Genomic DNA, 25,491 nt, shown 5'->3' with positions numbered 1-25,491 from the left:
GCTGTGAAAATACAAATCACTAAATAAAAAAATCAAAAAATAACAATAATAAATAAACGAATTGATATTAAAAAAAAATATATAATTTATAATTGTAGAATTACAATTTGAAAAAACTTTGGTCAATTGAAACAAAAAGGTGTTTTACTCTTAAAACGATATTTTGCAAAAAAAAAAACAACACAATTCTTCTGAGATTTTTGTAGCTGCCACATAATTATTATAAAACTTTAAAAATCTTCGGAAGTATTTCTGCATTCAACTTAGTGTTTTCATTTGTAAATTCATTGGGTAACTTGATATAATTAAATCCCCTGTGAAGAGCGAGTTTTAAGACATAATGTAGTTTACGATTCTTAGGTCAAGAGTCAACTGCAAAGCAACAATAACAACAACAACATCAAGTTGTTGACTCCTTTTTGAGTCACCTGGCAGCGGCTTAAGATAATGTGTATGTAGGTGTATATAGAACCAGAGCCTGGGCCACAAATGAAAGTGGCTGAGAACAAAGCAGCAAACAACATGAATGGGTTGGCAGGAGGATTGCCTTCGAGTGAACTGAAGCAACTGCGACGGAGCACTCGAGGTCTTGCTCTCTGTCTATCTGTCTGCCTCCCTTTCTCTCTCTCTCTCTCTCTCTCTCTCTGTCTGTCTGCCTGTTTTGCGACTCCTTGACAGAGTTTGACAGCCCGTCGAGGCTTTTCAAATTGAATCAACACAATTTTCTTTGCCAGAGTTGTCGTCGTCTTCTTTTTGTGCATTTATAAGTGACCGTGGATGAGGAGGAGGAGGAGGAGGAGGAGCAGGAGAGCTCGGGTTTGGCGCCACAGAGACTTGTGCGGCACTTGGCAAGCCACTTAATTACAAAATAATAAAGATTCTTGTGGCAGACACTGACGCCTTCATTAACACAATTCAGTGATGAGTTGGCCAGGGTGCGGGCTGGGAGCGGGTGAGGGGCTCTCGTAGGCCTCTCTAACTCGGCACGAAAACTTATTCTAATTTCAGCGCCACGCACAATGACCTGGTTACATCTGCAGCCACTCCGCGCGCCACGCCCCCTCTTCGCTCAGTGCTCTACTCTTCACAACTCCCACGACACGATGTTAATTTCAATTTGTAAAGTCGTCAACGTTGTCTCTCCCCAGCGATTCGTATGGTCGTGGGCGTGGGCGTGACCCGTGTCCGTTATGCCGTTTTTGATTATTAATTGAAATTATGCTTGTCGCGGCAAACGCGCACCGAATTTCTGACAGTTTTGGCAGCCAGCCACGAAATTTGCCAAAAGACCCCAATTGCCGCATTGCTGCCAATTAATTTGGACCACTGTGCAACTGGGCAACTGGGCAACTGGGCGACGACTCGCCTACCAAAACCTGTCCTGCCTTGTCCCGCCCTGTTCTATCCTATCCAGACAACTGTGGCACAACCAATTTGGTCTAAACAAATTGCAGTTGGAGATTTGTAAACAACGCAAATAGACAAATAGATGCCCGGACTCATATACAAAGCTGAGCAAACAGCCTGAATGGCAAAGGTAAATCCATTTCCGAAATTTACTTTGTAATATTTCAGTACTTTTTCTTTTTTTTACAGAAATTTACCAATCAAAATATTTGTTTTTTAATTGAAATAAAATAATTGAGGATTACTTATGTAAATAAATTTAATTTTTTAATAAAGGCAAATATAATTAAAATGAAATAATAATTTTTGTGGAATTTTTCTTGAATGTTTACATAATTAGACAAAATTTTTAAATGTATCTTAAAAATTTATTAAATGGATGAGTACATACATACTTGTAAAGATGCATTCATGCAGAATCTAAATGTAATAAGAAATGTTAGCTAAGATAGATCTGAGATCTCGATAGATCTAACTAAAACTAATTGACAATAAAAGTACGCCTTGAAATATATTGCAAAAAATATATGTATATAATAATAAATAAATAAATATCAAAATAGTATTAAATAATTATAGAAAATGTATGCATTAATATAATAAAAACTTGTAGAAAGAAATATATATCTATAGAGAAACAAGTATATAGCAAGTATATAATAATAATATATATAATAAAAAAAAAATTTATAGTTGAATATATAAATAATGAATAAATAAATCATAAATTAAACTACAAATCAAAAAATAAATTTAGAAAACTAAATAAATACAATATTTCTATAATAATTCTATAATATTCTACATAAATTTAACAGGTTTTTCTGGTAAATGCCAATACATTTGCTCAACCTAATGTTAAGCTGCTGGCAACGGTGTTAACTAAACAGTTCTCAATCAGCTGGTGACATTTTCTCTTACATGTATATGATATTTTTTTGGCAGGTCGTCGCACCACAGAGATCCTTATTTCACTTTGATATGCAGCCACATGTCAGTGAAAATGTCTCGTCTAGCATTTCTCTCGCCTCTGTGCTTTTTTTTCTTTGGATGCTGAACTTTTCTGACATTTATGATGACAGGCGGTCATGTTGGAGCATTGCAGCGAGAGTCGAAGCTGCTGCTGGCCAGCTCAGCCCAGGAACAGCAGGAGCAGTCCCAACTGATGTTGACACGTGCTACATCATCATAGCCGGCGATTCTTTTGCGTTTTTGCGTTTTTGCTCAGCTGTCGCTTTGCCGGGGCACGTACAAAACATAAAAGTAACTGCAGTGCGCTTTGTTGAAATAGTTGCAAAAGGAAACCAGCGCCAAAGCACCGCAGGACCACACAGGATCCGCACACAGCCCGCTGGCCAGCTCAGGGACCCCACACCACTCCTGCCACTCCTTCTACTTCGTCCAGATGTGATGTGATGCAAAAAAAAAGAGTGAGAGAGGAAAGGAGGCCAGCATGCAACAACGCCCAAATTCAAACTGGACTTCAAAGTGTTAAAATTGCAGCGTCACGGCAAGTGTGTGTGTGTGTGTGTGTGCGAGTGAGTGTGCGAGCGAGATTGTGTGTGATAGATTTCCGTAGAATATGCACAAATACACATGCAATGCATGTGTAGAAAATGTCAGACATGGCAAAAAAGTGCAATAGCCTAATGACGCCGCATGCTGAGAGGCCATACAAAAAAGATATAATATCTCTTTGAGCTGCGAATGAGTTTAATCGAAGAGGCGGCGCAAACAGGAAATACACAAAAAACAGATATGATATGATGCACATATATGTATGTATAAGTGTAGCATGTCTAGAAGCGGGAATAGCTCGCTTTGATGTCGCAGCATGACGAACGTGTGTAATACGAGAAATGACAGTTAATTAGGCGAGTAGCCCTTAAACGGGCGCTGTTAATGTTAAACAGTTAACAGCGTCTGCCTATGTTAACACGGCGAGTAGCTTTATGTAATAAATATAAACAATATAAATTATATATAAATAAATATAAGTAATATATTATATATATATATATAATTTTATATATTATATATATAATTATATATACATTATTAAGGTCTTATTCATGAAAGTAAAATAAGTATGTTGATATTAAGTCTCTCGACTTAAAATTCGGAAGGTATACACCTGTCTATGCTCAACATATGAAGTGCAGATTTGCCCATTGGAGCGTGGCAAATGCTTTTTCTGATATCTCAGCAACCATGATAATTGAAGCACTAGAGAGTTGTTGAAATTTTGTGAGGGAACATAAGTTCAAAAAAATATGCCGAATATATCTGAGTACATTGAAGGCGTTGCAAAACGGGTAAAACTCTATCCTTTACAATTTTCGAGCTAGAAGGCTCAAGCTTAGCATCGGAATTAACAATCGATCAAAAATTATATATGCACGCTCTCAAAATGTTTTTTTTTATTATAAAAAGAAAAAATAAATTATAAATAATATTACTTATTTATTTAGTTTTTGTGTTAAATATAATCAATGACAATTTATAAATACTTTTAATTATATATTGTGTTAAAATATATTTTCTTAAATTTGTATATTTAAATATTTACGCATTTAGGCTATAATAAGCTGGTCAGCTTGTTGTCCAGGCCCAAAGTGGCCAGCCCTCTGTGCTGCGAGCCTCTCATGATTACGTTATATATTTTTCATGATATTCCAGAAGCATTTTTAAATGTTTTTTTTTTTTTTTTCATCTTCTTCGCTTGCTCGTTTTTTTGTGCTTTTGTATAATTTATGCAAATTTAAATTTCGCACTTGACGGCACTCGCGACTCGTGCTTGGGCTCTTTGGCATTTTGTTTTATGAGCTGCTGGTCGCTGCTCATTTTATGCCACTTGCCTTTTGTCTCTCTACAATGTTTTATTTACAACCGTTTGGCAGCAGCAAGGCGGAAAATGGGAAAGTGCAGAAATGGGAAATGTGGTGGCATTTTACAGCCCAGTCTCATATAAAATGTCAACATATGTAAGCGGTTAGCGCTACCGAAAATATTTCAAAAATTCGCTGCAATTGACAATTATGTTGGCCAAGTGCGCAGGTAATCATAAAAAGGTGCAAACATTAAGCTTTAACGAGCCACTGGAAAAACGAAAGGGTTGCCGGCCTGGCTGGCCAAGTTTTTAAAATGAACAAATTAACATTGTCAGGGATGTGCATTGCTCAAGCATGCCATAATTCTGAGCTATTCAGGAACAAAATTACCAACGGAATTGGAGAAAATAATGAAAAAACTCTATAATATAATTAATATAAAAAAAAATATTGAAAAATTAAAATATACTTTGAAATGTTTTAAGAGATTTAGGTAAAAAAAAAATAAATAAAAATAGATATAAAATATTTATATTTTAGCTCATATTACAATGGAATTTGTCTAAGTTTCTATCGAATATATAATAAAAAATATATAAAATAAAATATGAAAATATTTATTTATTGATATATTTACAATAATGTACACAAATAGATAAAACATAGAAATATAACAAAAACTAAAAGTAAACAAGTAAGAAAACTCTATCAAGTCCTAGTACTTAAGAGAACTATAGAACAGAGGCAATTGCTCTCTACGTCATCTAATAATTATAAATATTAATGTCATGTTATATTAGCATATTAAGCATTTATATCTTTGTTTGCCTATATATCTATCCGTATACCTGTCTCTTTGACTATATCCCTTTCAATCTCACAAACTGTCTCTGTCTGTCTGCCGAATAAGAGCAAGAGACGAAGAAGAACTACATAAGATCACTTATGTTGCCTATATGCATTCATTGGGTATTTATGTTTGAGTAAAACCCAGCCAAAATGCTTGCAGCAGCAGAGAGCGTACCCATTGGTCTCTTTAAGCTCGACAGAAACGACTCCTACCTGCCGCCGGGCTCAACATTTGAGCACTACTCGACCTATATAAAGGGAAGCAGCTGCAGCATTTCTTCAGTAGCCCAGGCCTTGTGGAAATCAGTCGTACAGTGAGTGCAGTGCAGTAAAGTGAAGTAAAGTTAGTATAAAGTAATACTTAGAAGAAATACTTGGAGGAAACCCTTAGAGGATTCAAACAAAAATAAAAATTCTATAAAGTATATATGTACATATGTATTTATTTGGAGACTCTACTAGCTCTAAGCATTTAGGAGATGTAATTTTTTAACTAATTTTCTAGAGTCTTTTAAATTAAGAAAAACATAATGGGAGTAGTAATCGATATTTGGAAACAAACTCAATCTGCGCGGGAGTTGCACGGATATAAGAAAGACAAGAGACAGATATAATAATAAGAAATAGTGATATAGGAATAATATATAAGTAATTTTATGCTATTAACTCAAGCACTACAGGAGTTTAATATAAGGAGTTAAGGATAAACATAGATATGAAATATATTTTTACATATGTATATATACTAAAATAATTCATAATTTCTTTTATGTCACAAGCTTTATTCGCAGTGTATTTCGAGAAGGCAGCCTAAATGCGCAAATAATATTCTTCTTGTGCCGCCACTTCTGATGTCACTAACTTCATTTGGCCAACAAACACGCACACATGCACTCACACACACGCACACACTCTCACACACGTTCACGCTGAGACAGCCTTCAAGTTAAGCCATTTGCGATTTCGATTGCCGTCTTTTAGGCATCGCGCACGTGACGCCGCAATTGAGAATTCCTTAGGTCGTTTCCTTATTATGGAATATATTTGTATTTCGTATTCTTTTATTCCTTGGGCTTGTCTAGGAGTGCATCAACGCGTCCATCGTGAGGTCAATTAAGCGATTATCGATTGCTAAAGCGATTTCTTTGGCTGCACTCGATGAGGACGCTTGGGGCATGCTACAGTTTCTTGCCGCAACTCCAATTAGACGCTTGAGCAGCTAGCTCATAAGCAGATTTGCAAAGCGCTGACTGTGAAATTTCAGCGCCGCAAATATTCATAAATGGCTCAGGCACCAGTCCAACCCGCCAAGCCCCTCGCCAGCCACGCCCCGCCGCTGGGTAAACCCGTAGATGAACTTTAAGCTGCTTGCCTTAAACTAGAACTGTGTATGATTTAATAATTTATTCCCGGCCAGGGCCGCGGGTTTTCGCACAGCTCAGTGAGTTGCCTAGCTGCCGGGTCGGGGCGGGGCGGGGCAGCCGTGGGCGGGGCACGGGAAATGCCGGGCAAACAGATGAGTCGGGGGACGAACGTGGGTAAACACAGCGATGGAAAATCATTGCAAGGATATAACCGAAACAACAACAACAACAATGAGCACAAGTAAGACTAGAAGCGAGGAACTGATGGACTAGGGAATACCCTAACTATAATTTAAGTAGCTCAAATCCCAATTTTGCTTTGGAATATTTGAAATAATTCAGGAAGACATAGCTGAAACAACTATGAAAACTTTAAAGAGTAGAATCCAGAGAGTGTCTGACTAGAAAATACCCTAGCTCCGATGCCAGTATCCAAAATGAAAACTTGGAATATCGGAATATCTTGGAGATATTGGGGAAGATATAACAGAATTTTTAACCGAGACAATCTTTGTTATACGCACCTAGCTTTGAGAATCTTTATACCCAATTCAACGTTTTCCTCATTAACACATTACCCGATATATCCGATTGATTCGACTTACAGCAATCAATCGTGTTAGCAGAGCAAGCACACCCCTTTTACCTTAAGTAGCAATGAGTACAGGGTATATCAGCTACAACAACAAGTGAAGCAGGGATTGTGCAGCCCTGCCTGTGGTAATGGCATTGGCAACCTTTTGTGGCAATCCTGTGAAAAGGATCTTTGTTTTTGAGACTCTGTTTGTTTGCCCAGCTTTGGTTCGTTTCGCTGCGTTTCGTTTCGTTACGTTACGTTACGTTTACGTTTTCGTTTGGGTTTGCTGTTCGCTGATAGTTGGCAGGGTTACCATAAAAACAGCTACATCGTTTTCATAAATTCTTAAAGCGTACATCATTTGATGGATAGCCAACAACCTTGTGCTTAAAAGCGCGTTTGTTTGTGTGCAGCAGCTGAAGAGCTAAGCACATAAAGAGGGATACAGATAAGAGCGAGACAGAGACAGCGACATCGAAAGCGAGAAAAGATTGAAGAGAAAAGGAGGCGGGGGCAACCTTTACATTGATTCGCACATGATATGCACTTTAAGCCAGTCAAGCGAAAGTTACCACTGACTAATCCGAAACAAACTCAGCTTGGAGCGGAATAAGCAGGCCAAGATTACAAGGCGAAAACTGGAGACCTTGTTGTCTAAACGTAGTGCTGATTTGAGGAAATTTTAAGTGATTAAGAGCATTTGATTGTGAGTATATTTAATCTATATTTCTTTTCATTTTACATTTTTTTATTGATTTATTTCATATATAAATAATGCAAGCATTTAACGAACAAATTTGAAAAGCGTTTAATGAATAATAAAATGAGAGTTCGAGTCAAAAGCTCAATGCTTAATACTTAAGCCTTTTAGCCTAAAAGTAGTGTTTAAATATGTATTTATAGTTAAAGATAATGGAATTAAGGAATAAGCAATAAACAAATAAATACAAAATAAATATTAATCTCTAGCAATATTCAACTTTAAGGATTTACAATAAATTTAGTACAAATAATTTTGCTTAGCTTGGAAATAAAGGCAACAAAAGGAAACAGTTTATCTGCTCAGTATTAATCCACTAATAATCTCAAGTATATTTCCTTATCAAATCAATCTTCATCTCCCAACCACACACGCACGCAAGTAGTCGGAATTGGGCTTGCTAAAGCAACAATTGTCAAGCATATTCTCGGGCATTAATCCTAATAACTGACCCACCCACCCACGCACACCACAGGCACCTCGGCGAGCCATAAATATGTAGGCGAGCCACAGGAATAGCAACACAAAAACTATTAACACAAACACAACGCTGAGTTATGACAAGCTGGCCCCAAACAGCGATAAGGCAATTGTGGCAAGGCGTGGCGCGGTGAGGCGGGTCGGGGTGAGCCGCAAAACCGCAGCTTGTCATAATAAAAGGCACGCTTCCATGGGTAAAGCAGGACCGCAGGACATCCATAAAATAGTACAAAACGAGAGCAGACACAAGCACAGACGGACGCAAAAAGGACCAAAATTGGTGAGGGGAGCCAAAAAAGGAGTTGCTCCGTTTCCCAGTGATGGACAAGGGCCAAGGCGTTCCCTACGTGACTTTGTGATTTTATTGGCGTTGCAAATGCCGCACGTATTCGGCAAGGATTTTCCTTTGTGGCCAGACCACACTCAAACACAAACACACCCACACACACAAACACACACACTACCTCTCCCCCCTCTCTCACTTCCTGCATTAACACTCAACTGGTGAAGAACTTGCAATGCTTTTTATGGTCGTGTTTAGTGAAAAAAAGGGATTCGAGCTGATTGCTCCCCAAAGAAAATAAAAACGAAATCGCCAACTGAACTTCAACTGCCGCCTGTCAAATATAATTGGCTGCCTACTAGAACTCTCTCTGTTTAATATATGAGTTTTAAGGGCTCAGATACTGTAATCTATATTTGTATAAGCTGTAATTTTTGTGAAATTTTTTTTCAATAATTATAAATTTATGAAAGAGCTGTTGCAATAATGGGACAATCAATTCAGAAATTTATAAAATTATATAATAATAAAATTTAATGGAATCCAAATTGAACTTTGTATTGTGGCCATTTTTTCTTTGTTCTAAAAGTTAGAAGATGGTATAAGATAAACCAAAAAATAAATTAGATAAACATAAACCTTTATGATTAAAATATCATAGATTCCTATTACTAAATTAAATATGAGGAATAGAAAATCTTGTTTAACAATTTGTTGAAAGTGGCATGAACGGCCAACGCATTCGGCTCTTTTAATCTCAATGCTCAACAATAAATGGAATGCCAGAAAGCATTCTTAGCATTCAAAGGCTATGCTCCACTTACATGGCAAGGGAGATCATGGCAGTTGAGACTAGCTATTTTTAATATTCCTAGATGATGAACAATATAGTATCAAAGAGTCAACGACCAATTCAGCAAACAATGTTCGAAGAAGTGATAAAAATGCCTAAAAAAAACATAAAATATAGTCGAGTCTGGATAATTCGTAATCGAAAATTGTCATAAATCGAAAAAAAAAAAAAAAAATCTGCGCTCTTGAAAGAAATTCGATCTCAATAATCATGGAGAATTTCAATTTCTGAGTAAATAAAAAATAAAAAAAAATGATCCCCTTGCCTACTGTAATTCTTAGAATATTATAAGGATTAAGAAATTATTATTACTTTAATTTCTTAAGACATTTAGGACATCCAGTCTGACAACAAGTCAAGGGTCAACTCTATAATCGAATAGCTCTCATTTCGTATTATATCATAATATGATACATATTGTAGATTGTATATTTTATATTTCTGGAAAAAGAGATTTTTTACTTACATTACAAGACTCGTAGTGAGGTTTGCGTCAATGTATTTGCCAGGTGTTACGCATCTACCTTATGCAAATTTTTTAACTGCAAAAGATGAAGAAGAGAACATGAAAATAATGAGAATAATTGCATTTGATTTGGCACTTGAAGACTTCAACTAGTCGAGCCGGGCCAATTTAAGGGAAAGTCTTCTGCTTGCTCCTCCCTTGCCCCCTCTCTCTTATTAAAGCAATGGAAGTGTTTCAAGGAGAGATGGCCAGAAGAGGAAGATGATGCTGAAATTTCGTAAGGGATAAGAGCCATGAGGTAAGAGAGAAGCTGCCAGGGCAAAGGCACATTTTTTGCTGCTGCGAGCCAAAGAGAAGAAACTGAAAGACAGCGGCAGTCGTGTCTGCTGTTGCCTTTGTTGTTGTTGTTGATGGCGGCGGTGTTGGTGTCCTGGCAGCTGCAATTCTGGCTACGGATTTCCTGATGATTTTATTGGGCCGCCAGCAAACATTTTTGAGTGTAGCCAACGGCGCTCAGGACTGCGGAATGCGCCAAAGTATTTTGGTAACTTTGTTTCCTTTTCTTTTTTCCTTTTTGTTTTTCTTTTTCGTTAGCAGTCCACGGTTTGCATTTCTTTTCGCATTTTTTTTTCTTTTGCAAAGGAGCAGCAGGAGGCATAAAGGATTAAGCTTTAGCGCCGCCAGGCCTGTGAATTGTTGTGAAATTTTCTTTTTTGAAATTTAATTTCCACTCGAGTCTAGGTCCGTTGGCCTTAAATTGAGGCAGACAAATAAAATGCTAGAAAATATTGAAAAATAATGGAGAGCAACAGAAGGAAATAGCTGTGTGTGTGTGTGTGTGTGTGCGTGTGAGTATCTGTGTACCTTCGCACCCTCGCACATGTGCAGCGAGGCGTTGCATACTTTAAGCAGCCAGCTGGCTTTTTGTGGCAGCTGCAACTGCAACGGGCAATGGCAACTGCTGACTGCCACGATTCACGATGCACGATATTGCAGCAGACAGGCTGCCGGCTACTTATGGCTGCAAAGTCGAACATGGTGAGAAACCAGGCCAACAGACGCACATATACACATACCTATATATATATTTATATATATATATACTGCCACTTGTAAGTGTATACAATATTTCGTTAGGACTTTTCTCTTTTTGGCCCCCTGAGCACAACTCCTGGCACTTACTTAACGATGAGTGCCGGTTTTCCACGCCCTCATATGCTTCGAGTCCTGGCAGAGTGCTTGCTTAGCCGGCTTAAGCAGCTAGTTGAGTGCGTGGCATCGTTAAATATTTGCGCTGCCTGTTAAACAACACTTGTGCCGTTGTCTGCTCATATTTATATGTGATTGTTGAAAGTGCGTTTCGAAAAGGGCAACTCTAATGAGCAATGATTGTGTGGAAAGGTGAGGATGGATAGACCTGGTTGGGTAGATCAAGTGCTATAAGCAACGATATGATTAATTGGAGTAACATTTGAAAGGAAAGAACTATTTTCGATACCATATTAAAGCTACTTAATTGCCCTATAAGTATGACTTAAGACTCAGACTCAAGACTTGACAATGCCAAATCTTCTGTTCACTTTTGTCTCCTTTACCTTCTACAGTAATCTCTCTATTAGCACGATTTTCCATAAACTTTGAAATCATTTCCAAGAGTTTTACAGGCCCAACACAACTGAACTTAACTGAGCCACAACTGAATTATTTTGTTTTGCTGAAATGAAATAATTTAAAATAAAAGAAATTACGTCTAAAATAAAATAAAATAATTTAAAATAAAATATTATAGTGTTAATATCAATTTTCAAATATATTGGAAAAACAAAATTAAAAAAAAAAAAAAAAAAAAAAAAAAGGAAAATTTAGCTTTGGCTAAGTTTTGAACTTTTAAATACACCCAAATTATTCTTTTGCCACATATCATTTACATGCTACTGTATCATATACATACATGCATAAAACTTGTATAGCCTTCAAATATAAAAAGGAAGAATTTTCATTTACTTAAGGCTTGAAAAAGTTTGCTTTTCACTCAGCTCAAAAACAAAACTTTCTAAGTTTTTATCAGCTGATAAATTCGCGGAGGTAATTGGCAAAGGTGAAACTTTTTAAATCTATATACATTTTAATAAATAATATTCGATGCATATAAATCTATATATATATAGATGTGGCAAAGCTCAGCTGTAAGCTGTATCGAACCGCAAAGTAGAGCTTAATAGAGTTTTTTCAAATCTTTCAGCTCCGCCTTCTGTCCCACCTCCGCAATTAACACGCATGTGTATATGCCACATATGTTGCGCAGTTTTATGGCCACTGTCTAGTGACGCAAAAAAAAAAAAAAAAAAAACAAAAAAAAAAAGGATAAGGAATGGAAAAGAAAAAGCTGGCAAGTCTCCGAACGCATTTGCTAAGCTCCCTGGGCGACATTTAAGCGACAGCCGTGCGACACGGACACACAGACAAACTGACAGTTAAATGACAACGCAAAGGAAATAAAATGCAACAAGCCAAAGTCTGCAATGCGCCCCATCTCTCTCTCTCTCTCTTTCTTTCGCCTTCCCCTCTCTTCCTCTCTCTCTCTCTGTGCGTCAGATTTTGTTGACTTTGATTTGAATACAACGTGTCGTATGCGCAATGTAAGCTGCCCTGCCCCCACTCCGATTGCATGCACTGTCGATTGATGATCTACCTATATATAAATTCCTGGCGCAGTTCATATGTCTCTATTGATTTTGCCTGCCTAATTAGTGAACGTCATTTGCTAGAGTCACGTTTTTCGACTTTGGCAAGTTTTAGGCCAAGTTTTTTAATTGCAATTGCGAGCGGCTTATATTGATTTGTCTGTGCGAAAAGTTTGCAGTTTTCAGTTTTCCTTCTTTCTTTGGGGTGGGGCCCAGGGCCGAGGGCCGAGGGTCGGAGCGAAGTGCATGGCTGACAAATTGCTTGCTCTCTTTTGTCTGAGCTCATTTGCATAATTTTTGGCTTGGAGCATCTTCGAGTTGGGCACGCAGCCAAGCCAGGTGCCTGATGTTAGTCACCTTGAACCCGTTACATGTGCAAAACTACATTCATTTATCAAATGCGAAAGCCCTCTTTGTGCTGCCGTGTCAGCCGCAACGTTAACCTTGCCCAATGCCAGCCGCAAGAGTCGCTTATCTGACCGGTTACACGTGACGTATACGTAATTTCTGCAGGCAAATGATTAACGAGTCATGTGCCAAGCCGAGGACAACAATGACAGCGGCTTCGCCTTAGACTTCCTGACTTCCCAACTCTTAAACATTAGACAAATATTCTTGAAATTTAAATGTCTACGATCACTAGGGGCGGGGAAAATCGGACCTGAAGATACAGTGATTTTTTAAACTCGGATGTATTTTGGGCAGTACTGATGCTAGAGACCTGAAATATGATATATATACTCGGACTGAGGAAATCTATGCATTTATTTGCTTTAAGAAACCAAATATTTGTATTAATTTCCGAGCATTTAAAATATTACATCATACGAAATGATTTTTAGTGATAATTTGCGGGATGTGTCAGTCGGAGAAATACATACATATATAAAATAATTACGTGTGTTCTATAAATGCCTCCTTACCCTTTCCGACCCTGTACACTCACAGTAGCTATAAAGATAGCATTATCAACAATACACATTTCACTAATCGCATTACACCTATAACCTATATATTACATTTCATTTCCTAGAAAAAAAAAAAAAAAAAAACAATATATTTGTTGTATTAATTAGTCAAGTGTTTGACACTTATAGAGATTAATTAACCTGCTTGTCAATTAGCGATTTTTATATTGTTTTGTTTATTTATTGATGATTGAATATCAGTTGAAATTATGTATGTAAAGTAGTTCAAGCATAGCCTTAATATTGTACATTTAAAAGCTATTATATCTAACACTCTGACTGAGATCATCCCATAGGTATTTATTTGACCTCATTATCATTAACGCCCCCTTTAAATATGAAGGCACAAAATGAATAATATAAACGGATAAGATTTTTCCTAGGAAATTATTATAATATATAAAATATATTAATATTATGCAGCTTGTTCAATGTAAATAGTTGTAATATTGTAAAATATATAATTAAATGAATGTATAACATAATAATTATATAATATAATTATCATTACTATTATTATTATTATTTATTCATTCTCATTAATACTAAAATAATAAAGAGTCTTCAGTAAACGCATTAAAATTAAAAAAGAAATAAACAAAAAAAAAAAAACAATTAAGATTTTTTAAAGTTCCTAAATTGGTAATACTCATTTTTTGGGGCTCTATTTGGCTCTAGAATATAATTATAAGTGTGGCCAATATATATTTCACTTTAATGCCATTATGTTTGCCTTTTATTAGGCTCCGCTTGACATGCCTCCCGCTTGCGCCCCACGAGTTAATTGATTTCATTGTGCGAGGCTAGTTTGCAGTTGCCAACAAAATCGCAATAAACTAGTCGGTGCGGTCTAACCAGCCCGGCGCATACGCAATTTAGCCACGAAATTTATGCCATGGCACACAAAATGGGCCGGCGAGGCCTTTTAAATTGCAACAATCGCCACAGAGCAACAGCTACAACAATAACAACAACAGCAACAACAGCAACGAGAGCAGACAATAACAACAACAACAGCAATATATAAGCAACGGCGCTCGCTGGCAAAGGACAAACGCAAACAATGCAGATAATTTAGTTGCCGCGCTCAAAGCTAGTTCTCGTCGATAGATGGCGCTGCCAACTTGTTGAAAAATAGCAGCTGGTCAGCTGAATCCATTGGCCACACGCAAAAACAGTTAAGTTTGCAGCATGCAACATTTAAATTATGCAGTCAACACAAAAACCGAACATGGACTCCCGCTCTACCACTTTGTGGTTGTATGTGTGTGTGTGTGTGTATTTGTTTGCCAAACGTCTGTGAGGCCTCTGCCGCTGCCTCTGTCTCTGTCTCTGTCTCTGTTTGCATTTGGCATTCAAAAAAGTTGCCGCAAGCTAAAATTAAGTTGACTCGGAAGTGGCTTTAAGACTCCCAGCCACAGCCAGCGGTAGAGCCAGCGCAAATGCAGCTCATTTAAACACATGTCACAATACTTTCGCACAGCTGTCACTTTGACAATTTTCTAGATGAGTTTCCTGCGATTCCTTGTGCCGGCTAACACACCCCCAAAACAAGATGAGAGAGCACCAGACGACTACAAGATACCCTATATATGCGCAGACAATACATATTTACAGATAATGGACAGCAAGTTAGTATTATAATAATATATGACAATCGATATATATCGATAATGAATGTTTGTTTATAGCGGCATATTTTTGGTGGCACATGCATATGTATATGTAAAGTGCTTTGTCTTTTAACAGCTAACTTCTCAATTATGTCATTGAGCTCTATTATCAACTGATATCGATTAATATCGATAATTCTGACAAATATACACTTTAATTCAGCATGCTCCATCTACGAGGATTACAGCGTATTGCCAGAGGGAAATAAAAAATCTAAGCTAAGCGCCGCCTTGCCTTGTCGCCTTCTGCGTAGGTTTGTCAACGTCATCATCATAATGTTGTACCACGCACACACACACCCACACACACACGCACATAGAGATTTCTTGTCTGGCTGCGTGGACTGACTTTTTGCGGTGGGTTTTTGTCGCCACGCGTAATGAAAACTTACATCAATATAACGTGTATTAGAAAAATGGCAAGCAGCTGCGCTTGCTATTGCCGAGCATATACTATGTAGACATATATATGTATGTACATAAACATACACATACATATAATATATTTTATTTTGCCAAAAGTTACCTCAGCTGCACTGAGCTTTAAGATTATTGCCAAACTTACTCACAGTCTATTAATAGACAGCGATAATTCAAGCTCAATTTCGTTTCAAGTTCATGTGACTATTCGAATATGCTATGAATAATCAGAGAGATTGACTTGTTAGCATGTGGGTATGTCTATAACAAGTATGATTCCATACACTGATTGAAAATACTTTTTAAAGGGTAATTGGTATTTATAGGAATATTTTAGGTAAACAAATCTTAATCATAGATCCTATACTGTTTAACCATATATGCTAATTGATGTACTTATATAGTTATAGGGAATTTCATAGGGATTTACATTTTTTATCAAAATCACTTACGATCAAATCAATTTAGTGTATAGCATCACATATGAAAATGGAAACAGATATTGTTAGTTTATTCTAGAGACATTAGAAGTATTTTAATTAAATTATATTTTAATCTTAATTTTTTTTTTATATAAATATAATATGTATTAACATTTAACTGAAGAGTTTTCTGCCAAAAAAAAGTTTAGTACAAAATTACAAATATAAATTCAAGCATAAATAGATTCTGATATATAAAAAAAAAAAAAAAAAAAAAACACATTTTTTCCTAATTGATTCTGAAAAGAATAAAATTAATTATAAATATATAATAATTTTTTGTTGAAGGATGATTATATTTATGTCAATAGAATAATATTTTATAAAATAATTTGCATTTTTTTTTTCATTACTCTTTTTATTATATATATCTAATTTATGTACAATAATATAGATTCAGTTGATATGGATTAAAATAATAATATTCTACTGCTAATTTTAAAATACAGCTGCCTCAGTTCATATACATTCTTTAATACATTCCTTATAATCTCTATAAATACTTCATATTCAATTCAATATTATTATATACTTGTTATTATTATTTCATTAAGATTCTACCAACTTCTACAGTTTTAACCCAAGTCTTAAGACCGTGGCTTAACGCCCAAAAGCAGGCGCATTAACCAAATTATAAAGCCTGGACTACAGTGGCAGGGCGTGCACGTACATATTCTAAGGCACTGTAATAGTTTGCCAACATAAAATTTCATAAAGAGCACACGCCGGAAATAGGAAGGATGCGCTTTGTCGTTCCAACTAGGAATCCTCTATATATACACGAATATATAGATATATATATATACATATGTATGTGTGTCTGTGTGTCTTTCTCGGAAGTAAATTTCGTTATCGTTTATTATTATTATTATGCGCGATGTGTGAAATGTCTGTATACATGTCTGTATGCGTATCTGTGCATGCGTGAGTGTGTGTGTGTGTGTGTTGCCTTGTGTTTGTGTTGTGACGTGGGAAATAAATTTATATTCATAACACAGGACGCGGACGAGGTATAAAAGACGCTGGCGGAGCTGAAGGCTCAGCGCCCACAAGTCGCCAGCATGCATACAAAGTGCTTTATGTGTATCACAAGATGTTCCACAGCCTCCTGCTGCCAGCTACAGCCATACATGAACTACTACTGCTACTGCTCCAGCTATAGCTATAGCTACTCCTGTTGTAGCATTACATCAACAGCCATCAGACTGGCAAGGTTTTTGATTAAGCTTCGAGTTGAAGGAGTCTGGCGCTCACAGTGCGCCTCGGAGTTCTGTTAAAGCTTTGAGTCTGTGCAGCCGGCTAATGCCATTAGCTAGCTTCTAGCTTCTACATATTGATTACTAATTTACTTGCCGTCTGCATCTCAAGTTTTCGGCTCGAAAACTTCACATATCACGTCAACACAAATGCACATAACGACATTTTGCCAGCTAGCCAGCTCTGCCCAGATCTGGCATTAATATCGAAGCGCACCAGGCGAGGCCAGGTCAGGCCAGGCCTCGTCCAGGTAGCATTCACGATGCAGTTGGCTGGCTGGCTAGCTACTAGTTTGGTTTGGTGCAGCAACTTCGTCGTCTTCTTCATATAAAATGTACAAAGCGACAGTGCAAAAGTAATTTTGGGCACAGCAGAGACGTAGGAAACCATGACTAGACCCAATATGAACTTCCACTCAAAGTCAGTCATGCATGTAGTCAAACGGCAAATGTCGAAGCTTGAAGCACACACACACACACACACACGCACAGCTTCCAGCTACCAACTCCCTTCGAGCTACGAATGTTGAGCGACAGTCGCACAACAATCAAAAAGCGTATGAAAGTCAAAGGCGCCGCAGGGCACAGGCGATGGCGGAGGGCGTGGCAGATAGTGAATGCTAACTGAGCCCAGTTCCCATCAATGGCATTGGGCATTGGGTATTGGGCATTAGGCAGGAGGGGTTCGATGCAATGCAATAACTTGCCAAGCTGACACCATATCCTTGGGGTCCACTTTTTGGCAGCGGCACATGTAGAGCGCTCGCTGCTCTCAAATAGTTCTTTATTTTTTCATCTTCCTTTCTATTTATTTTTTTGCATTTATATCTGTATAAGGAAAAGGGTACTACACGCACGACTACTCATCATCATGTATATTATGGGTATGCTTACTTTTTTAATACACTGAGAGAAATTGTAAGGGTGGTATAGATAGCTGAAAGACAGAATCACAACTTAAATATATACCTATAATTATTTAAAATAAACTTAATTTAAAGAAAAGTTTAACAAATGTATACACTAGTTATATTTATAATATATAAATATGTATAATATTCTTTTAAAATTATTATTTGTTATGTATAGATTATTTATATTCACAAAACATAATTAAGTATAATAATAATTTCAAAATTGTTTTTTAAAATTATAATTTTATATTTTTAATTTAAAGAAAAAATTATAAATTGTATAAATCAATATGTAAATAGTTATCAATAAAAAAATATATGTATTAACATTTGTATTATAATATTTATAATAAATAATTATGTCCAATTATACATTTATATATATATATAAATATATTATTGAAAAGGATTCTACATTTAATTTCAACTCAATATTAATGTGACACACAATATTTTAAATATAGTACAACAATTGATTTTATATAAATTATATATAATTGCTTTTTAATTGAAAGAACAATAAATAAGAAAATATATAAAAAAATATACATATATATACAAAATAAAAATATATATTGAAGATTGATTTATAATAAAATTTTTTTTTATTAATATTAAATGTATTAATGTGTATACAACTTAATTTATTTATATTAAATTTTTTAAATTTTTTTAAATTTTGAGTTTGAATTTAGAATCTAAAATATTAATTGGATTGATTGACTATTTCAAAATGTGAGATATTTTGGTATCGAAATTTTTTCAAATCAACTTATAATTTATATATATAAAAAAAAAATTTATTTTCGCTATCTGTACGCATATTTCGAATGGAGGCGATGCGAAATCTTGCTCAAATCGAGCAAATTGCATATTTCTTACACTCGCGATTTAATTTTTGATGCGATATGCCGCAGCGTCGACTTGTGCAGAGCCGGACGAGTCAGGAGAGAATCGGGAAGTCGTCTCCGCTGCAATTGCAGCAGGAAACTGCGACCACATCCTTAGCATCTCTCCTCGTCTTACACGTTGTGTGTGACTTGTAAATTTCCCCAGTTGAAGCTCAGCAGAAGCAACAGCAGCAGTGGCAGAGCCGCTTGATTGAGCGCACGTTTTGCCGGCGCCGAGTCGGACTGTCAGATAGTCAGCAGCGCTTCACTTGACTTTTTATTTAAAATATATATATACTATATGATATAGAGGGATGAAGCACACGAAATTAAACAAAAAAAAAAAAATTTAAGAATGATGCAGTCGGGCATTACCCTCTACACAATACTCATTCGCGGCCGAAATGCTGCCAGATTCTAGTTTTTCCAATTCCAATTTGCCTCGCCCCAACAAATAGATTTTTTTATTTTCAATTTCAAATTTCTAGCATTTATATGAACTGATAGCTAGTTGGACACAAAACCAATATACACATTGCATTTCCATGAATGAGCATAAAGGAAAGGAAATGAAGCAAACGGCTAACTTTTTTTATTTCCCAAGTGTCAGAGCCAGGCCTTGGCGCAATTTTCGTTTGGGTTGCTCTCACGCTCCTCTGGCCGATGGCAGCTCGTACGTGTTTAGTTATCTTACTCCAGGTTTGGTAATGCAACACCTATGGCTGCAGAAGCTTATATCTCAACTGTGGTTTTAAATTTCTGCAATATCATTAGCAACATCATTACATCTGTTGTCTTCTCTGCATTGGTATTCAATGCCTTTGTCTGTATTCAAGTTGAAGCCCACAAGCTCCTAACGGCTCCAGCTGCTGCTGCTGCTGCTGCTCCTGCTGGCATTTTCAGCATGTCATGTCATGAGTATGTAAATTTTTGTAGCTCTCACACACTCTTCATATTCTCGCTCGTGTCTCGCTTTGAATATTATACAGTATTAATGTGAAAAAGTACAGCGTTGATTTCACATGTCTCTCGCAGAGGCGGGGAGGCGAACCCAAGCGGAGGTGGTGAAAAATGTTGCAAAGATGCAAAACAACTGTTGGCAGTTTGTCAAATTTGATTTGTCATACATCAAATGGCTTTAAAATGACAAGAAGCAGGCAACGGGAGCTGCTTTCACCCAAATGACTTTTGACTAGAGAGCTACAAACTGCTCCCACAAATAGACACCATAGCAGAGCCATACAAATTTGATAATAAAAGTGGAAGAAGAAGAGGGGTGAGGAGTGTTCATGTGTAAAAAGGCCCGAGGGCTGCATAACGGCAAATGCAAACTACCAGCACAAGAATTTATGTAAATCAAATACGTTTTCAATCAGTTTCTTATACTAGTTGCGATTAAAGTTGAAGGCGCGACAGAGGCAGAGATAGAGCTTTAATCCGGCTAGGAGTTGCCCTAAATTTAGATTGAGCTTAAAAGATAAATCTACACATATATATGCGATTATTTATAAATTAACTTAGTTAAGGTGGATTCGATATAAGAGTGTAACTGTGCCGGTTTATAAATGATATAAAAAAGAAGCAACTTAAGATCAAAAGCTGAAATTTGATAGACTTAAGAAGGTGGATGGATATGGACCTAGATATACATAGATATTCTTTGATCAGTCTGGGACATTTTGCTCTACAACATTATTTTTTCAAAATTCTATAAACATTTATTAAATTAATGTATAAGTATATTTATTAGAAATAAAATGTAGTTAACATAAACCTACCTATATTCTAGCATTTTACAGACTCACCAAATATAAAAGTCTGGTCTTCTATGCCTGCAATGCTTTTAAGCTTTTCTAATTTATCATGCAAAATATCATCAAACAACATTTGCGTATACTTTTCTTCCAGTTAACCGAGCTGTCGCCATAGCCACCATTAATATAGCGTTCATTATTTGCATCGGCATGAGGCTGCATACATTAACTAAGCTGCAAAGTGGCGCTATTTGTGTTGTGCTTCTAAGTAGCTCATTCATTTAGTTAATATTCTAATATAAATTTCAACGCACTCCATAAAAAGTGCAGCACTCGAAGGGCGAGAGCCGCTTAAGAACACGGCTGGAATACCGTCAGGAACTGCCGCCAGCCATGCAAACAGTTTGGGCCAACTTAGTCGGCTGCCGGCCAGGACTAAGGGCAGACACACTCGGGCAGAGACAAGCGACTGTCTGAAGGACATGAAATGAAACTCATTTGCTGCATTGGGCCCGGTGAGCAAGCGGGCTAAGTGGGCTGGCAAATGCCACAGTTGGTTTTTACCCAGACCTGGCTGACTGCCTGCTTGGCAGTTGTGCAGCGTGACACGCAAATTGCCAGGATACACACAGTGAAACACACACAGACACAGGCACAGACACCCACACACACAGCTAGACAATGCAGCGTGTTTAACTTCGCCTCCGACAAGTCAAGTGGGAGCACAATGGACTCCGACAGCCCAGACACTCATTTGCTGGCTGCCGTAGCAGCTGCCGTTAGCTGGGCCAGTATGACCATGACTAATTTGTTAGCAATTATGTTGGATTGACATCGCCGGACTGGGCGATTACCATAATTGTTGGTTTGAGCAACCGCCCACAGGTGTGACTTTCATGAACTTACATTACTCATTGCTACCGCACGACAGCACTTCAGGTGTTTGGGGCAAAAAGGCGTAAAACTAACATTGATTTTCATAAATAATTCTTAATTTGTAGAGTTGGCTGTTGTTGCTAACGCTATAGCGTAAAGTAGTATGCTCTAGACAGTAGTCAGATGGTAAAAGTATCCCCAAGATACAATAGTGAAGTAATAAACAAATTCTGTACAGCGTATAATTGAATAAGATGTAAAAGAATCTTTAGAAAGCTAAGGTATGCATACGATGCTATCTGTGAAATAATAGATTTACTTTGTATAAGATACAATTGAACAAGATATAAAAGCATCTTCAATATGTAGAAGTACCACAAGATACCAAAGTATCTCTACAATATAAAAATTTGAATAAGATACAAAAGTATCTTCAACAAGTGGAAGTAGCACATCTATGAAAGAGTAGGTTAGCTCGTTTAAAATGCAATTAAATAAGATACAAAAGTATCTTCAAGAAGAAGTATCACAAGATACTAAAGTCCTAGTATAATATAAAAGTGCAAAAAGTGTGAATAAGATACAAAAGCATCTTCAACAACATCTGTGAAATAGTAGACTAACTCAGTTTGAGATACAGTTGAAAAAGATACAAAAATATCTTCAATATGTAGAGGTAACAATTATAATATTTTAACTCTGTTTGAGATACAATTGAATACATACATACAAAAGTGTCTTCTTCAACAAGTAGAAGAGACTAAAGTATCTGTAATATATAAAAGTGCTAATAAGATACAAACGTATCTTCAATTAGTAAAAGTAGAACATAATAATATAATATCTATGAAAGATTAAAGATTAAAAACGATACAAAGGTGTTTTAAGCAGTTAGAAGTATCACAAGACACTAAAGTATCTGTATAATATTAAAGTGTGAGCATGATACAAATGTATCCTCAACATTCCAAAAGCTTTTTTGCATCTATGAGATATTAAAGTATCGTTCAAATATCTTAAGGACTAAAAGTCGCTATTACATATTTAAATACCTATTAGATACAAGAGTATTTTTGAGTTTGAGTGCTTACAAGGCGCATATCTTTTTGAAAGTTTCACATCTACGTAGTTATAAAAAACTTATGAAGTAAACTCTTTGCTTCTGCGTGTACTGTATATTGCGATCTATTATCTGCAATCGATGTACATTAAAATATTATTATACATACAGATATACTACGTAAATTGACAATGACAGCACTCACTGTAGTTATTTCAGAGCATTTCATAGTCAACTTACGCTCGACTCCTTAACTTGTTAACCTCAGCTTCAACTACTTAATGACTTAAACAACTAACTACAATGTAAAGTCTCGCATAAAGTTTCCACTCTAAAAGTCAGTCAAATGCAAAACCGCAGTGTTTTTGGGGGCGTCTCAGGCAACACCAAATGGCAGAGGATGTGGAGATGGGGCAGGAGCTGAAAAGGGAGACACAGACCGCAGCTCTGCATGTTTAACAATTTGCACTTAATTGTTTAGCTCGACAGCAGCAACAACAACAACGATTACGAGACAACTGACAACAGCAGCAACAAGAACAACAAGTACAACACAAGTATAACACATTTACAAGCATATTGTAATTAATTTATGTGAAGTATTTGGGGAGCTGCTTTAAGTGAGCCACTAAATAGTTTCATTTTCGTTTGCACGTGAATTTTTGACTACTGCTGCTGCTGCTGAAGCTCTTGACCATTTGATACGCCCACTTAATTGTGCGGTCATCGAGGAACCACTGGGCGTGGTCTGCGGCTGGCAATTAGTGCAGCTGAGCGAGCGAAGTAGTGGCAATTGTTAGATAGTAGGATGGTAAGCGTATTAGTGAGAGACTTGTCCCTTTAATATTTTTTTAGATCCAAAAATGTCCTTAGGGACAGCAAAATATCTACGAGATGTAAAAATATCTTTGAAATACTCAAATATCTTTAATAGAAACAAATTTTTGAGATGTTTTGAGAATTATTAACAAGATATAAAAGTATCTATAAAACAGTAAAATTGATTTAAGATTCAATCTGTTAAATAAGAAATTATCTTTAAAATGTGAGAGTAGCTTCAATAATATATATAGTATATTATCCTAAAAATACTCATGAATCTACAGATCCATTATTTATTTGAAAAACACCAGATAGAAATAGGAAGTTCCAGACGTGCATTTAGGACTGTCTGAAAAACTAAATTTGCTAAATACAGAAATATCCAAAAATATCTCATTCATTAGTTTTAGAGAAAGCTTATACTACGTAAAGCCCTTGAATGTATTAGTTTGGTACGTAGCTCGAGGAATTAGGTCAAGATGTATCATATATGGGTACAGTAATTAAGTATTTATTGGATTTGACGAAAATGTCATTTGAAATTTAAATCAAAAAAACTTTAAAAACAAATTATAAAATAAAAACGTTCATGTAGAAGGGTAACTTATACTTTATGACTAAATTGAAAGAGAATCATGAACAAAGACCGGCTCATAAACCGCCCAACCCAATTTTTCCTATTATTGCTGGCGGTTGCTCGAGTATTGTGGATGCGTTGCTGATGCAGCCATTGGATGTGATCACGACTCGACTGCAACTGCAGAGCGATATGGTCATAGGGGGTCATCACTATACGGGCATGTTGGATGCCTTCAAGACAATGTATCGCGAGGAAGGCATCACATCATTCTGGAAAGGCCTAGTGCCCGTTTTACTGGTTGACACACCAAGGCGAACAATTAAGTTTCTGGTCTTTGAGCAATCCAAGCAGTATTTCATGTTTGGTGAGAAGCATCCGACGCCCTTGACTTACTTTTTAGCTGGCGGATCGGGGGGCATGGTGGAAGCCATTGTTCAAAACCCTTTCGAAGTAGTCAAGGTTTCACAGCAGGCAAGTCACCAGCCAGTTCACACGATGCAGATGGCAAGAACTATAATTCGAAATGAAGGCTTCGGCTTTCGGGGACTGTACAAGGGCATGTCAACGACGGTGACTCGAAATTTTATTTTTAATGCCATATATTTTGGAATCTATTGGACAGTTCGAGATGCAACGCCCACCTATAAAAATGCTTTTTACGACTTTTTGCGCACTGTTGCAATCGCTTGTGCGGCCAGCTTATTTGGCTGTGTGGCAAGTCTTCCCCTAGACGCGGTAAAGACGAGAATACAAGGACCACAGCCGGTGCCGGGTAAAATCAAATACAGGAGCACGTTCCAGACTCTTTATACAATATCTAAAGAAGAGGGCTGGACGACATTATACAAGGGCCTACTTCCGGTGGTGCTACGAATGGTGCCTGGCGGAGCTATTTTGCTCATAGGTTACGAGTTCATCAACAAGCTGTTAGTGCTAAAGTTCAGCCAATAAACATTAACTAAATTCAATAAATGTCAAATTGATCTAATTAGGAAGGAGACACCGTTAACCTAGCGAATTAATGCAACTCTACGTTACATGCATTAAAAGAAACACTTCCAAATCTAATACATAAACAAGTAAGAAAGCTCTAGTCGAGACTACTCGACTACGAGATCCCCTGAACCCTTGGAGTAATAGCTATTTCAATAATTTTTCGCGTCTTTCAGCTTACACAAGAAACACGCTCACACACACACACACACACACACAAACACACACACATACACAAACATTTACATA

General features: G+C 36.7%; 1 protein-coding gene and 1 long non-coding RNA gene across 4 annotated transcripts in view; one reads left to right on the top strand and one right to left on the bottom strand.

Annotated features, from left to right (window-relative positions):
- Positions 1 to 25,491, bottom strand: part of LOC116803902 — a 52,287-nt gene that overhangs the window by 13,214 nt on the left and 13,582 nt on the right. For 2 of the 3 annotated variants that reach the window (XR_006357152.1, XR_006357151.1), the window contains exon 2: positions 9,871 to 9,946. This is a non-coding gene — a long non-coding RNA (uncharacterized LOC116803902). Of the gene's footprint in view, positions 1 to 9,870; positions 9,947 to 11,465; positions 11,573 to 25,491 lie in introns of those variants that run through there. The other variant, XR_004363916.2, reaches the window with a different exon arrangement.
- On the top strand, positions 24,176 to 25,221 carry LOC6576593 (mitochondrial 2-oxodicarboxylate carrier). Its single transcript, XM_002002546.4, has one exon. The coding sequence runs from the start codon at positions 24,283 to 24,285 to the stop codon at positions 25,198 to 25,200; it is 918 nt and encodes a 305-aa protein (XP_002002582.2). The 5' UTR covers positions 24,176 to 24,282; the 3' UTR covers positions 25,201 to 25,221.

The sequence above is a fragment of the Drosophila mojavensis genome, unplaced genomic scaffold, assembly GCF_018153725.1.
Source record: "Drosophila mojavensis isolate 15081-1352.22 unplaced genomic scaffold, ASM1815372v1 contig_36, whole genome shotgun sequence".
NCBI lineage: Eukaryota > Metazoa > Arthropoda > Insecta > Diptera > Drosophilidae > Drosophila > Drosophila mojavensis.
This window is presented reverse-complemented; position numbering and strand designations above follow the sequence as displayed.